The sequence below is a fragment of the Neomonachus schauinslandi genome, chromosome 9 (assembly GCF_002201575.2).
Source record: "Neomonachus schauinslandi chromosome 9, ASM220157v2, whole genome shotgun sequence".
In the NCBI taxonomy this organism is placed as follows: Eukaryota; Metazoa; Chordata; class Mammalia; order Carnivora; family Phocidae; genus Neomonachus; species Neomonachus schauinslandi.
Genome location: NC_058411.1, coordinates 99,389,986 through 99,406,436, shown reverse-complemented (window position 1 = coordinate 99,406,436; position 16,451 = coordinate 99,389,986). Strand labels below are relative to the sequence as shown.

General features: G+C 40.8%; 1 protein-coding gene across 2 annotated transcripts in view; it reads left to right on the top strand.

Moving 5' to 3' along the window:
* RORA (RAR related orphan receptor A) overlaps positions 1-16,451 on the top strand; it is a 705,545-nt gene that overhangs the window by 661,147 nt on the left and 27,947 nt on the right. For both annotated transcript variants that reach the window (XM_044918011.1, XM_021693822.1), the window contains one exon: positions 9,756-9,841. In XM_044918011.1, coding sequence (XP_044773946.1) covers positions 9,756-9,841 — 86 coding nt within the window. The remainder of the gene's footprint in view (positions 1-9,755; positions 9,842-16,451) is intronic.

The window sequence follows — 16,451 nt, the reverse complement described above, 5'->3', positions numbered from 1 at the left end:
CTATGTCAATAGGTTGTTCTGTCCATGGACTGGTGGTGGTTGAATCACCAGGTTTGTTGATTTTTGTAACATTGTATGTACCTATTAAAAAAAAAATAAAAGCTTCTACATTGAAATACCAAGATTATACAATGAGGCTAGCCTGAGGTATGCATAAGCAGGTGTGAAGTTAGGAGAGCTGCCAAATGGAGTGTTAGGTGTGAGAATTTGGGGGCAATTGTGTAAAGTAAGATTATTTCATAAAATGCAGTAATTCTAATGTTTTGAGTTAAGCAGAAACTAGATAAGATCTCCAGATTTGGTTTGGTTTTAAAGATGTTCTTTTCTGTTGTTATGAAAAAACAGACTTCAAATGATGAAAGCAAAGAGCTGACCCCATTGCTCTCAACTGCAAGCAGAGGAAGATTTAACCTAAATGGGGTGCAGTTGTTCTTGTTTAGGGGAAAAAAGGAATTGGTATCTAGAGTGAGGTTGATCACGAGTAAAGATTAGATGCAGTTCTGTTAGTCAGGTGACATTTTTTGGCCTAGTATTATCCAGAAGAATGTAAGGGACACACATCTATTGTTGGAAAAGAAGTTATTAGGGGTTTACCTTAATCATACTCTAACCACTTAGTAAAATAAAATATTCTTTTTCCTGCTGGTAGGAAATGACATTTAACCCACACTGAGAGATTCAAGAAAAGAATTTTTATTAGATATTTCTGATCTCAAGGTCCTAGAAAATCTTCAGGAATTAAATGCTGAAAAGAAAAATGTAGTTAATTCTAGAATCTTAGAGGAACCTTATCCCAACTGAGAATAATTGGCCAAGTGGCCAGTTACCTTTGTTTTGGTCCCTGATTGCATATAACCCCGCACATTCTCAACAACATATATGTCTCACTATTTACAAAAGCAATAGAGAGGTTAGATTAGGGAAGACAAAACAGAGAGAAGTATTTGTATTACTGATATTAATGTATCATCATTTATTGAGTGAGCATTTATTCATTGTTTGCCCACTGGATGAGTAAAGAGAAGCTGCTTCTCTTGCCATTCAAGTATTTTATGCAAGGTTGAGGTAGTTACCAAAAGAGGTAAAACGTCAATTACCTTAAATGTAGGTGTTTTGCACATTACCGTGTAGTAGGAGGGTTCTAGGTAGAACCGGATCTAAAAATCAAAGCCATCCACTATTCCTCTGTATGAAAAATCTGTTTCCTCTCTGGTTGGACAGAATTTATTCTCCCTGTCTGGGGACAGAAGTGCTCATTTGGATTGGGCTTTTAACAAAGATATGTATGCATCGGGGAACGTGAGTCAGTTTCTCTGGAAAGCTTAATCTAGTAAGGATAGAAGCATATTACAAAGGATTAATATTCAGTTCCCATTGTCAGAACTACCTGCATATTCACAGAAAGCCACATGAGAAGATACGCCTGTCTTCCTTATTCTTCAGAGATTTCCTGCGTACCCAGCTAAACTCTTTCTGAATTCATAGAGGGGATTCTGGCCCAGTGTTTTAACTCCTCTGCACTGAAGTCATGCATGTATAAAGTCTGAAGGAAATAGCCGAAGTTCCAAAATTCCACTTTTGACTTATTTTAGATTTAGTTTGCAAATGTTTGTTCTCTTGACTGTTTGAGGTTTGTTTATGCGTATGTATTATGGCAGGTATAGGCATTACTTTTTATTAAAAAATCATTTTATAAAAAACTGTTAAGTTTTCAGCAGAAACCACAATCAATTTAAAGAAATGGCTTTAGGGGCGCCTGGGTGGCTCAGTCATTAAGCGTCTGCCTTCAGCTCAGGTCATGATCCCAGGGTCCTGGGATCGAGCCCTGCGTTGGGCTCCCTGCTCCACGGGGAGCCTGCTTCTCCCTCTCCCACTCCCCCTGCTTGTGTTCCCTCTCTCACTATGTCTCTCTCTGTCAAATAAATAAATAAAAATCTTAAAAAAAAAAAAAGAAATGGCTTTAAATAGTAGGTAAGATACAGGAGTTTTGTCGAACATGGGCTAGGACTTTTTTTTTTAATGGCTCTAATTTGACAAGCTCCTTTGAGTCAGACGTTGGCTGACTCAGAATGTCACCGTGTGACATGTATGTTTATGGTTTAACATGTGGGAATCCTTCCATTTCCACAATGCCTCCTCAAGACTGCACAAGCCCTGGTGAAAGTTTCGTTTCGGTGACTTTGCTCCTGACAGCCATCTATGTGTTCTTTTTTTTCTTGAGACTAAGATAGTAACATCTGGACCTATTAGTCCCTCAGGAAGGCATTTTGGGAACCAACAATTAAAAAAAAAAAACAACTAAGTCTGGCTAGCAGATGAAAATTACAGTTCTGTGTATTTTTCTTTAGTCTCTTTGTGGAGGAGCCTGTTGTGGGTAGTGAGGGCACAGCGTCCTGGTCCTTGCCAAGAACGATATGCCAAGCTTCCTAAAGCTTCCCATTTATATAAGTCTTTTCATCTTCAAAGAGCTTTGCGAGCATTCATTTACCACCACTTGCCTGGGAGGTAAGAATTATTCCCATTTTATAGACGGAGGAAGTGGAGGTGTAAGTGACTTGCTTGAGGCCACCCAGCAAGTTGAGGGTCAGAGAGAGACTTGGAAGGATTGCCGACTCCACTTCTTAGCTAGATCAGCCTGCAGCTCTTTCTCTTGTGTGTCGTTTCCCTTGGGAGCCCCAGATCGATGCTAGCATAAATCTAAAGGCATCATATAATCCTGAATAGGGAAGAGACCCCAAGTCTTACTTGTGGCCGCCTCTACCATTGAAACTCTGGGAAATCCAGCCAGAGAGAAGCCATTTTACCCTCCTGAGATTCACTGTCTGCATCTGTAGAATGGGTGTGATAATACCCAGCGGCCTACTTCAGAGCTGCTGGGAGCACCAAAATCAAAACGTGCTGATGAGAACAAAAACTTTCAAGCCTGTTACAGAACTCTGCAAGTATCAGACATTCTTATTGCTGCCAGAAATGACCACGAGGTTGCGGTATCAAAGGGGTAGGGCTTTTCTAATTAAGTGGCTAATTGCTTTGGTGATGTTCAGTGAGGATTAAGTACTGTTTTTATGAAAGAATTCACAATCAGTGGAAGGAAAGACTGTATCAGGGAAACATACTAGTATGATAATTAGTATATAGTTAGAAGACAAAATGGCAGAACACGTTGATGGTTAGTTTGGACAATATGCCACTGGAACTCGGCCTTCCCCACCCCCGAGGATCATCGAACATGCCTGGGCTGTGGAACATAGCCATGCTGTACCCCGAGCCATGCGTCCAGGACAACTGAAGGTGCCAGACTGGTCAAAGCCCACAGTCTATTCCCCTCCCGCCACAGAGATGTAATGAGAGCTCTCTGCAAATCCTCTGGTGGCCTGTGGCCTCCAGCAGCAGCCCTGAGAGAGTGGAGGAAAAGCATTTTGCTCCCTGAATTGTTTACCACTAGTATGCACAGCACCTTCACACAGGATAAAGAAGGCACCAACCTGGCAAGGATGGTTTCAAAAAGAGGTGCTTCTCTGGGCAGACAAATGAGAGCGAGGCTCCCTTACTCCGGACTGTTACAGCCTCTCTGCAGCAAGCTCAACAGCCAGGTGAATTTCGGCCCCTACTTTTGTCCCCTTGGCGGGGCCCCATTGGGCAGGGCACAGTGTCCTTGGCACCAGGAGATAGCCAGACCCAGAGGGGCCAGAAAATTCTAGAAGCCGGGAGCTTTGAAAGCCGCTCCAGGTAAGCAGGTGAAGCCTCTGCTACTCTCCCCCAGCCGGCCTTCACGTGCAGGCCCGGCCACATCCAGGCAGCTGCAGAAGCCTTTAATACCCCAGCAGTTTTAAACTGGGGATAAAATAAAGTGACTAATCCATAAAGGACTCAAGCCATTTTACTGAAAATAAAATCAAATGCCTTAGGGTTTTTCTTTTTAATCTTCATTGGTTTTTCTGCTTACAAAAGTAATACATACCGATTGTAAAAAATTCAAACACTGGGGGAATATGTAACATAGCAAGTGAAAAGCCTTCCATATTCTCAGCCCTCCAGAAGAAAGACTGTCAACAGATCGGTGTAAAAGATAGTTGTTTTGGGTTTGGGTTTTTTTTTTTTTTTTTTTAAAGATTTTATTTATTTGACAAAGAGAGACACAGTGAGAGAGGGAACACAAGCAGGGGGAGTGGGAGAGGGAGAAGTAGGCTTCCCGCGGAGCAGGGAGCCCGATGCGGGGCTCGATCCCAGGACCCTGGGATCATGACCTGAGCTGAAGGCAGAGGCTTAACAACTGAGCCACCCAGGCGCCCCTGTTGGTTTTTTTTTAAGCAGTAGTTCTCTATGGTTTTTGCAAGACACACAAAATTGCGTAACGTTCATCTGTGTCACATACTCTCATGGGTGTACCCAAGGTTTGGCCATTTCCTGGCAAGCCAGCAGTAACCCCACCCTGTTCAGTCCAATTCGAGAAAGTATATGGTTATTGCACGTGAGCTAGAGTGAAAGATATTACTGGGGTAACCGTAGGTCCCTATTAGTTTATTTTTTATATGAACCAATAAAAATTTTAATTTTTTGTTACTATTATTAGTAGCACATTCCTTGGGACACATACCACAACTGATTGCAATATACTGCTGGACTGTAGCTGTTAAGTGCCAGGGTTGTGAAGGATTGCTGCGGTAGCTGGTATGAACTGCCTGTCATATCATTGGGAGGATAAGCAGCTTTTCTCTATCCCCACTTTGGAAAGGGCTTAAAGTCTGGAGAAAGGAATTTCATTTCGCTATAAGGCAGGATTTCTTATCAACAATAACAATAATAATAACTACTATTTATCGAGTGCCAAATAGATCTAACAACTGCGTGATGTGCATGTATATAGAGAGAATACATATATAAAATAATCATTTATGTGCTACATCATTTATCCATTATACAATGGAGAATCTTCAGATATGAAACTCAGGCTCAGAGAGGTTAAGTAATTTGCCCAGCCTTAAAAAATTGTTAAACATTGCTGTCCGTCGTCTTAAGGTCAAAAACTCTACTCAGCATTTTATAAAATGGAGAAGAATGGTCTAGAAGGTTGGCGATTACTTACAGTTATAGAGTACTGATAAGTAAAGTAACTCCCAGGAAGATATCTTGACATCAGTTCTGAGTAGCTATCAAAGTTTAACCAAATTATTTGTGCTTAGTTCTTTGCATCCTTGGTTAATGGTGACATACTAATAGCAGTCTGTTCCTGATGTTGTTGTTGGAGCAATTTAGCTTGGCTGTGAAGGATGGTGGGAAAAGGGGGAAAAAAAACTATTGAGTTACACAAAAAAGACAAAATGTGTCCAAATCCCAGACTTACCTCTTCCTAGTTCTCTGACTTTGCGCATTGTTTAGCCTCTCTCAGCTTCCGTTTTCTTATCTGAAAAATGCAGATGATGATGATGGTGATAGCACCCCCTTCCTCATAGGGTATTGGAGGAATGGATATAATGCCTAACACATTATAAGCCTAAATACATGTTGCATATTATTGGTTATTATAAATCCATTAGCTTATCATGGCATCACCTTTCACCCATAGAGTGGGTACAACTCTTGTACAATTACACTTTTTAATTCTTTGGGAGAATGGGTATTTTTCTCTGGACCAAGATATCTCCCCCAAAAAAGGTCCTGAGGCGTAAATGAGGTGTTAAGAATGCCATTGTCCATGTTCTTGTCCCTTTTATAATTAAAAGTAAAAAGCCAACCTTTTACGGAAGTACAATGCTAAATGACAGCCCAGCCCAAGGACCACTTGGCGAATGAGCACACTTGCATTCCAGGATTTCCTGCCTCCCCGGTGCCACTTGTTGTCAGCTCCTTGAAGCTGCAGAAATTTGCCTCTGCAGGTGTGGAGAGCATGCTTGAATTACTTAGGGTGCATGAGAGAGCAAATTATTGAGGCAATAGAGCTGAAAATGTGGGCAAATTAGAATTTTTCATAGCAAGATTGTGCATTGTTAAGCCAATTCATGATTATATGTGTGTGTCTTGCTTCAGATATTCCGCTACACAATAAACCTCTTTGCCGCGATGAATATGTATGGAGACTAATTTAATCAATATACTTGTAACAGTAGTGGAGTCTGACAGAACTCATCCTTTGAAATTCTGGCTGCGTTAATCTGTGCAGTATATATATGGGCCAAGACTCATAATTTGTGTTAAAAGAAGATTATTTTGAAAAGAAACAACACTGCCTGTTAGAAAATGAAAAAAGCCTGGGGGATAGAAAGCAAAGGGCAAAGGGATTTTTGTCCTTTTCCCTCTTATTGGTCTGAAAACTCAAATTTAAGGAACTAAACTGCTTTCTTTTTGAAAAAATACGGCAAGGCATTTTTTTTTTCCTCATTGATACATTTGAATTCTGTAAATTGACTAAAAGGTGCAGGGAAGTAGCTTTTATGCATTGTTGGATTAAATGGAAGATTGAGTAAGTGCCCTGGTCGAATCTGCAAATGTTTGCTTTCTGGAAATATCAACACATGTGATCACATCACATTCAGGGAGTTTGCTTTTTGGAGCAGGTGGATTTTAATCATTTCCTAAAGAGCACTCGCCACTGAAATTGTCTTCTGAGATAAGAGAGTCAACCCAGAGGGTAAGCTAGTTGAATCGTTGCATCTGACCAATCAGAGTACTTGAACTTTGCTTTGGAGAACCCTCCCATCACCTTACCAAGAGATTCCTAGTGGAGCTTTTCTAATTCCCATTCTTTGACCAACGTTGTCCACGGGAGCTAAGTACAAACACAGTGGGGGTTAAAGGTCTAGGCCAATGGCCCCTGCTTGAAAATACAGGTCAATCTACAGTGAGTCCATTCATACTAAGCATCTTGGCCTCCATAAATCTTGGGAAATACGTCTCAGCTTGAGTGCCCTCCAGATGCGAAGACCCTGGGAGCTGAAGGAAGGCTGAGTTTGGAAGTCCGACTCAGGCCAGCAGTCCTATGCAGTATTAGGCACCAAACTCTGAGTGTGCTACAGTGACCCTCCCGCACCACCACCTCCCGCCCCCGCAGCCAGGCCATGAGTCATTCCAAGGGTGGAGGTGCCAGGCTAGGATTCCAGGGCCACCGCCATCATGAACGGACCCCTCCGTGCCAGATCTCCATATCACTTGTAGGATCACAGGAAGCCATTGGTAGGCATTTTGGTCCTGCCTTAAACATCATCATTTCACTTCTCATGCATAAGCCACTATGAGCCCAGGCAGAATGAACAGCAATACATTATTCTCCATCCAATCCAGATAGTTTTACTCAGCGTTCCCAATATGGTCTGCCCAGGGCCTTCATATCTTATAAAGAACTAAGTAGAGGTGCTTGATCTCTCCATTGTTAAGCTGGAAGGAAGGTAAATCTTGAAAGGCCCAAGTTCAGCACTGAGGTTGCTTTAATTGCCTCCCATCGTTTTGATGCTGACTTAAACTACAGGGTTTAGCGAAGTTTGTGTCTGGTTTCTGTGATTACGGCTTGAGGTGAGACGTAAGCAGAAGCAGCTCAGTGTCGGTCTTTTTATTTCACATATAAATTTTGTTTAATAGATGGTCCAAGTACTTTATGTTGCCTAATCTATTCCTTAGGGGTTAGGGTGGGGGAGGCTTGTTCTCATTACAGACTAGTTAATCCCTGTGGGAAAATCCAGGCCATCACTCTCAGCTGATAACACCTTTCAGAGTGTCTGTACCACCGCTTGGCTTTTGTGTCTCAGAAGGGTTGGACTTAACTTTATCTAGAGCTACAGACAGTATTTGACACAAAACTTGGCCTTGACTATATTAAAAATATCAGAGGGGCCATCAATGTGAAGCATTATTAGAGTTCAGATTTCATAAAGAAGTTCCTTGAAGAAATCAAACAAGACACTAAGATGAGGCAGACTTAGAAATTATCATTTTTGTTAAATGTGACCTTATAACACATTAAGCTGCAGAACTCAGAATGGACAGTATACAAAGAAACCATTAGAAAGCTTACCCATTACGGAAAATATATCGGATGTAAGATTTTGAACAATCTCTAACTCTGGACAATGAAGCTCACTATGTCAACACTAAAAGTGATTGACGTGAGGGGCACCGGGGTGGCGCAGTCGGTTAAGCGTCTGACTCTTGGTTTCGGCTCAGGTTGTGATCACAGGATCGTGAAATCTAGCCCCGTGTCAGCCTTCGCGCTCAGCGTGGAGTCTGCTTAAGACTCTCTCTCCCTTCTTTACCTCTCCCTCTGCCCCTACCCTCCCCAACCCCCCCGTGCTCGCTCACTCTCTCTCTCTCCCCCTTACTCTCTAAAATAGATAAATAAATCTTTAAAAAAAAGTGATAGACATGAAAAGGGACTCTCCTTCTAGAATAGCTTGCACTAGCTTGTACTAGTCCCCTTGAAAGGAAGTTAGCAGGTACACATGGTTTATAATGAGGTTAAATCCAGTAATTTAACGTATACTGTTTCTGAGTATTGAATGCAAACATCGCATCAAATCCAGAGTAAATGGTTGTGGAAATTATTCCAGGTTATGGGATTACACCGGAAGAAAGAGCGGGCTGTATGTATGTGTGTGTTACTTACATTGTGCAACATATTCCTTGTTGATAAGTCATTGCTTTGTGTAAGGCATGGGGTTAGGTAGGGGCTATATGAAAATGAAGTACACTTACGCTCTTACAATTGTGTTTGTGTGTGTGATTAAGTAATCTGACATGATATCCGTAGTGAAAACCATGAAAAATAAAACTTAGCGTAATGGAACATTCCGGGTACCCTGGTGAACGTTGCCATCCTGTGTAGACAGCTCAGTATTGGTCTTCTTTATTTCACATGTAAATTATATTTAATAGGTGGGCCAAGAACTTTGTTTTGCCTAATTATTTCTGAGGTTATTTTTTTAATCCTTAATTACGTTCTTTCCAACCAACTGTGCTCAAGGTATATTGTGTTTGCTTAGAAATGTGCTTTGTCATATTTGAGAACTTTGGTGTGATATCTGTTAGTTATTGGGTGGTCTTCCAGCATGAAGCATCTTCAGATGATCAGTTGGTTAGAAACATATGCACACTATACCAATCAGTTTCCAACATAAAGAACTGAGAAACTACATATACTATTCACCAGGATTCACCATTATTAAATTCAGATAGGATATTAACTTTATGGTTGAAAGGTTCTGATTGTACACAAATGGACTGATTTTCAACACATGCCAACTACATTAATTAAAAAAGATAATTAAGGCATTCTTAACTTGCCAGCCTATGTAACTTATTAATATTTTGAATTGAATCATTTTCCTAAGTAGTCTTGACTTTTTGGAGTATACTTTTTTCCCTACCAGTGGAGCTGCAATGCTCAGCCAAGACAGATTTATGACCTTTGAAAAATAATGATGGAAAATGAGATCGGAGGAAACATTTTAGTATCTGCTTTGCTCTGAGGCCTAAACTGCGAGCTCTCCAGCTCTTGAAGGCTTTGAAATGCTGATTCCAGTCTTCTTGTGGGTTTTTAAACACCTTCTCAAATGACCCATTTTAATAACCCGAAAGCTATTATATAACGAGCAGCCATAATTTAGTCCAGGGCTCTAGGGGGACCCTCACAGTTCAGCAATGAATAGTTAATGCAGTATAATGTTTAGCAGGTTATTAGTTTTCACTATACAAATGCTGATCAGGGAACGCTTTTATAAGGTGTTTAAAAGAAAATGTAATTAACTGGTTGCGTGCTTCTGTTGCAGCTCAAATTGAAATTATTCCTTGCAAGATCTGTGGAGACAAATCATCAGGAATCCATTATGGTGTCATTACATGTGAAGGCTGCAAGGTAAGCCTTTTTAATTGTTGTTGTTGTTTCTATTAATGTTAGAATGTATCTTTGTGATGTGACTTCTCCTATGTCTGAAAATTCAACTCCTCGGCGTTTTGAGTGATGAGAGATGACAGGACAGGATAAATATTTTGGCGTTAAATTACAATTAAGAAAGTCATATATATTTTTATGTCTTCCATCAAAATAACAGGAGGCTAGAGAAGAGTATTTGAACATTGCTTGTTTGTCACCTCCAATCCTGGATTTGATGGAACTGATGAACAATCCCTTTGGTTATATTTTTTGAAAAAGAAATGATCCTAGATTTCTGTAGTGTCCCTATTACAAGCTTTGTAAGAAGGTATTTCTGGGGCGCCTGGGTGGCTCAGTTGGTTAAGCGACTGCCTTCGGCTCAGGTCATGATCCTGGAGTCCCGGGATCGAGTCCCGCATCGGGCTCCCTGCTCGGCAGGGAGTCTGCTTCTCCCTCTCACCCTCCTCCCTCTCGTGCTCTCTGTCTCTCATTCTCTCTCAAATAAATAAATAAAATCTTTAAAAAAAAAAAAAGAAGGTATTTCTCATAGTTTAATCAGAATGTGATTGAAAGCCTTATTTTGGGCACACATATGTCGTTACATCCGGCCAAATTATGGCAAAGCCATTGGAAAGAACTGGGTTCTGGTCCTGGTGCCACCACATGTCCCTCCTGTTGTGGGCTTGTCTTAATCCTCTAGTGACTCAATTTCTTCATCTATAAAGTGGGCGTTAACACCTGTTCTTCCTACCTCTTAGAACTATTCCAGGGATAGGATAAAAAACTGTAAATAAAAGTCCGTAGAAACTGAAAAGTGCTATTTAAACCTAAATATTACCCTTCTTATTGCTGTTGGTACTATTTTAATTATTACTGATGCTAATCGAGGGCAACGCATTACAGCACATGCGTAATTTGGGAATGGGAATAGAGATGTTTATCCTAATCATTCAAGACCTCCAAACCCAGATTGCCTCTGTTATTCAGATCTCAATTTATTAAGATTTAAATCCTCCTGCTTATATTGGAAGGGCCTTGAGACAGCTTACAGGATAAAACAGTGCAAAATAAACAGGCGAGAAGCTATTTAAACATGCAGGCAGCTTCTGAGACAGCTGATTGCCACTGAACCAGGCCTGGATTAGCCCTAAGGCATTTTGAGGCTGCCACCAAAAAAAAAAAAAAACCAATAAATAAATAAAATCCATGCGTTTGGTTAGCTTTCCTTCGGTGAAATTAGAAAATATAATGTCATAAAATACGAAATCACCATCAGACACAAATAACTACTGAGAGACTTCAGGGAAATTCGCCTTGTAATTTCCTTAAGTCTTTGTTTTACTGTTAATCATCTTAACGTGCTGCTTTGTACATGTACAGATACTTCATATTGATCCCATCGTGGTGATGCTCGAGCTTTCTGCACGCCGCCAAACACACTTTTTCTTTGTCATCACCTGCCTTTTAGAAATAGGGGGCTTGCCACTTAAAGAGGATTTTGAATTGTTTTATAGCAACCCTCAAGGCCTCAGGTTCTAGATTACCAAGGAAAAAAAAATGATGTCTTTTTACTTCCTCAGCTTGCCCTCCCTCAAAATTAATCAATTAAGTAAATAAAAGTCCACAAAATGAAATCAGCTGCCTGGTTTATGCCACCCTGGGACAACTGTCATCCCGTTGACTTTCAGAGTTAATTCGGCTGATGTGGCTGGGCACCTGTCACCCTTCCCCCTCACCCGAACCTTCTCGTCCCGGTCCAAGATGGCGCAGCCTTCCTTGGTGAAGGGCATACAGACAACAGTGCCCTTCCCCCCCCCCCCCCCCCAGCAGAAGCTCCAAGCAAACTTGACTCTGTGCATTGCATCTTGCCTAGTTATGTTCTTCAGTGGGCAGGGTCCTGGGCATTAACCACATGTCCTTTCATTCTGTCCTGAGAAACTGACCACTCTCTCTGAGTCTTCTAGGAATGCCACGTGTGGTTTTAGGTGCTAACTAAAGCAAGCACCTCGGATAAGCGTCTGAGGCTGGGCCAGGGTGGGGGTGAGGTCTGCTTTGTGCGAAATAACGCACCAGTGCAGGAGATTCATGAACAACATGCTGTTCAATAAAATCTGGACTGCCTGAGAACGGCTGGGTTTACATAGGCAGAAACAGTGTGTGTTTTCTTTTTACCCCCAATGTTTATTTATGACGAAAATTAAAGCCATAAGAACACAAGGGGCAGCTATTATTTTATTGTTGTCATTTTTCTAGATCCCCGCCCCGATCTTGTACAGCCCCGATGCCAAAGTGTATTTTGGTTATCTGTGGCTCTGTTCTTCTGTCCTATTGACTTTATACAACGGAAATCACCAAACAATTAAAACTTAATTTTATTGACAGATTGAGCCTAGGCCCAGTCTGGGACTATACAGTGGTATGTGTTTATATTTGATGCATATAGTATTTGGTCTGCAATTATAGTTTCCCTCTGCTATAGTTAATATTTTCACTTCTGGCTGTGGTGAAATCAAGAGACTTCTGCTTTTGCCGTTGATGTTAATGATTTATCATGCTCTAACCAGGTGAGGGTGGTTATAGCATCATAAATTATAAATAATTTATCTCTGTGATAGGATCACTAGACATTTGGGGCGCCTGGGTGGCTCAGTTGGTTAAGCGACTGCCTTCGGCTCAGGTCATGATCCCAGGGTCCTGGGATCGAGTCCCACATCGGGCTCCCTGCTCTGCGGGAAGCCTGCTTCTCCCTCTCCCACTCCCCCTGCTTGTGTTCCCTCTCTCGCTGTGTCTTTCTCTGTCAAATAAATAAAATCTTTAAAAAAAAAAAAAAAAAAGATGTTACCATTGGAGGTAACTGACTAAAAGGATCACTAGACATTTGGAAAATTTCTAATTATGTATATATATAAATAGATATCTAATGAAAAGAAAGAAAGTGACTCAGTCATTTTCTGAGGTAATCATTTTATGAATGTATTTTAAATTGCATTTTAAAGTCAACCACCTGAAACCCTAAGAAACCAAAGAACCTATTTAATTGCTGAAATGATGATTTATTTTACCACATATCTGCTCAGGTAAACATTGCACATAAACCGCAAAAATGATGCAAGCTTGGTAGCTCTTTTCTCTGGTTTCTGGGTATTCCCAGCCCACCCTCTCCAAGTCCCCTTTGCTACCTGTAGAGAGACAGTATTGTGACATGTTAATGCTCTGACTTTGGAACCGGACTGCCTGAGTTTGAATCCTAGTTCTGCTTTACCAGCTTGAGCACCTGCCCAACCTCTCTGTGCCTCTGTCTCCCCATCTGTAAAATGAGGATGGACATTGTAGTTACTTCCCAGGGTTATCACATGCATTTAGGTAACACATGCATTTAGGCACGGAGAAAAGTGCCAGGCATGTAACAATCGTTCAGTAACTGTTGGCTGTTGTTACAATCATTGCTAGCCAAATTCCATAGGCTTGAGTCATGCTGCTCTAGTCAGATATCATTTCCAGAACATCTATGGGTCCAGTCTTGATTTTTTTGTGACCATTTGCTATTTGTTATGTAGACTCTTCTACTAAAAACAAAAATATGAGCACCCCCCTTGGGGCCACGCACTATATAAGCACTGTAAGGGATCCAGAGACATAGAAGACCTGAGCCACCTCAAGCAGTTTATGGTCTAGTTGTAGAGATGAGGTCTGCAAAGGAGCAATGCAAGAACTAAATCCTAGGTTTAATAAACCAGAAAAAAATTATAAAAGGGAGGGGGCAGTTCAGAAAGAGATCCATGCATTTAAGGTCAATTAAATTTTGACAAAGATGCCAGTTGAATTCAATGAAGAAAAGATGGTTATTTCAAATAATATTGCTGGAACAACTGGACATTCATATGAAAAAAAATAAACTTCACATTTATACCTCTCACTGAAAGCAAATATTAACTTAAAGAATATCCTAAGCATAAAACATAACTCTATAATATTTCTAGAGAAAATCATATATTTTTGTAACAATAGTCATACAAATATTTCTCAGACCACACACCAAAGTCCTTACCTTATTTTATTTTTATTTTTTTTAAGATTTTATTTGACAGAGAGAGATACAGCAAGGGAGGGAACACAAGCAGGGGGAGTGGGAGAGGGAGAAGCAGGCCTCCCGTGGAGCAGGGAGCCCAATGCGGGGCTCGATCCCAGCACCCTGGGATCATGACCTAAGCCAAAGGCAGACACTTAATGACTGAGCCACCTAGGCGCCCCTATCCTTCCCTTATTTTAAAAAATAACAAATTGGAATTAATCAAAATTAAAAACTTGTACCTTTCAAAAGGTATCATTAGTAAAAAGAAAAGGCAAGCCATATACTGGAAGAAATAAAAGAAAAAAATAAATTTTAAAATAAAAGGACAAAAATAATAAAAAGGAGCAATAACTTGAACAATCTCTTCACAAAAGCTGGACAAGGAACCAGTGAACATGTGGATATATTCTCAACATCTTTAATCATTAGGGAAATGTAAATAAAACCACAGTGAAATACCATGACATATTCATCTGAAAGGCTAAAATTAAAATAGAACAAAACAAGAAGAAGAAGAACAAAAACACTGCCTATAACAAACATGATGAAGATGCAGAGAAACTGGTGAATTTTTCAGTCTCCTACATTACTGGGGGGGGGGGGGCTGTGACATTGTACAGCCCCTTTGAAAAAAGGTGGGAATAGAGTAAGTTATCAGCCTCACATATGACCTAATGGCCCATCCTAGGTATTTACCCGAAAGAAACAAAAACACCTGTCCTAGAAAGACTTTTATATGAATATTTGTAGTACCTTTATTCATAATGGCCATCAGCTGGAAACAACCCAAATGCCCATCAACTGAAAAATGGATAAAAGTGTGTGGTGGACGGATGAGTAAGATCGATGGAATGGAATGCTGCTTAGCCGTAAGAGAGGATGTACTATATGTGCACAAAACAACATGATGATGAATGAAAGAAACCAGAAACAGAAGAATAATTACTGCATAACTGCACTTACATGTCATTGTAGAAGAAGCAAAAATTTTAAAGGTATAATGGCAGAAAGCAAATGTGGTAACCTGGAACGAGGTAAGGCATGACCACTAAGAGAAGGACACTTTTTGTGGCTTGTGGCGATGTTCCGTCTTGACTGTGGTGGTGGTTCCACAGCTGTATGCAGTGTCAAAATTCATCAAGGTGGACTCTTCACAATGGTGCGTTTTTGAATTGAATTTATGCCTCAATGAAGTGTATTTAAAGTATATATTAAAAAGAGCTAAATCCCAGAGTGAGACTATCATCTGTGGTGTGGTACAAAGAGCACATACCCATGAGGCAGCAAGAACCCAGAGGTGGGGATGTCTTGGTTGTCTTTTGGGGACAGCATATAACCCAGTGTGACTGGAGCAGAGGGTCACTTTCTGTGGATAATGGAAAATAAGGAAGGGTATGCCATTCCCAAATTTTTAAAGGTTCTATTATACCAAGGTTTTTATTAGAAGGGTACTTTACTTGTTTTTTTGGTTTTTTTTTTAAGATTTTTTTAAAATTTATTTGAGAGAGAGAATTCTGCACATGCAAGCATGGGGGGCGGAGGGGCAGAGGGAGAGGGAGAGAGTCTTAAGCAGACTCCATGCTGAGCGCAGAGCCCTCCCGGGGCTCGATCCCACAACCCTGAGATCACAACCTGGACGAAGAGTCAGAGGCTTAACCAACTGAGCGACCCGGGAGCCGCTACTTGTTCTTTTGAAATAATGAAGGAACAGTGTACGAGCTTTGGTCATGCCTTGAATACTGCATTTCAGAAAAACATAAAATCTAGGCCTGCAGGGGCTTAGGTCTGTCACTGAAGATGTTTCTGAGCTCTTGGAACAGAATTTAGTCCCAGCTCTGGGTGAGCAGTAGGAGGGGGTGTGGGGTAAGCTGGGGCAGGCCTGCCTGGGAAGAGGGGCCAGGCCATGGAATGGGCAGGCAGAGGAAAAGGCCAGAAATAAAACAAGGGTCTGTGGATGTTAGGGGTGAGGTTCAGTCTTCAAAGTGAATAACAATGCTGAAGTGTTTATAGAAAAATGACACTGGTTGAGGTTTCCTTTGAGAAGTGGTCCTATTTTTCATTCCACTTCCGTTCCTAGCTTCATCATTAGATACAGTGATGATGATGATGAAAAATTTATTTCCCAATAGAAACAGTTTTTTATCTATATCCTTTAGACATTTTGGATCTACAATTTCAGTTATAACTTTTTAAGTGATAATGTACAATCAAGTTTTAGGGTTGATAGGATTGATTTCTGATTACATTTAGGACCTTTTGCTCTTAATAGGATAAGAATAGAGTAACATTTGTTTGTCAAATACTTTTTCATCAATTAATTACACTTAAGACTATGTCTTAGGCAAAGTTTCCTTTTCCATCCAGTGAAGGAAGAATTTGGAGTCATTTCTTTGCATTAACAACATATGAGACTCTTAACTATAGGGAACAAACTGAGGGTTGCTGGAGGGGAGGTTGGTGGGGGGGGATGGGGTAACTGGGTGACAGGCGTTAAGGAGGGCGCTTGATGTGATGGGTGTT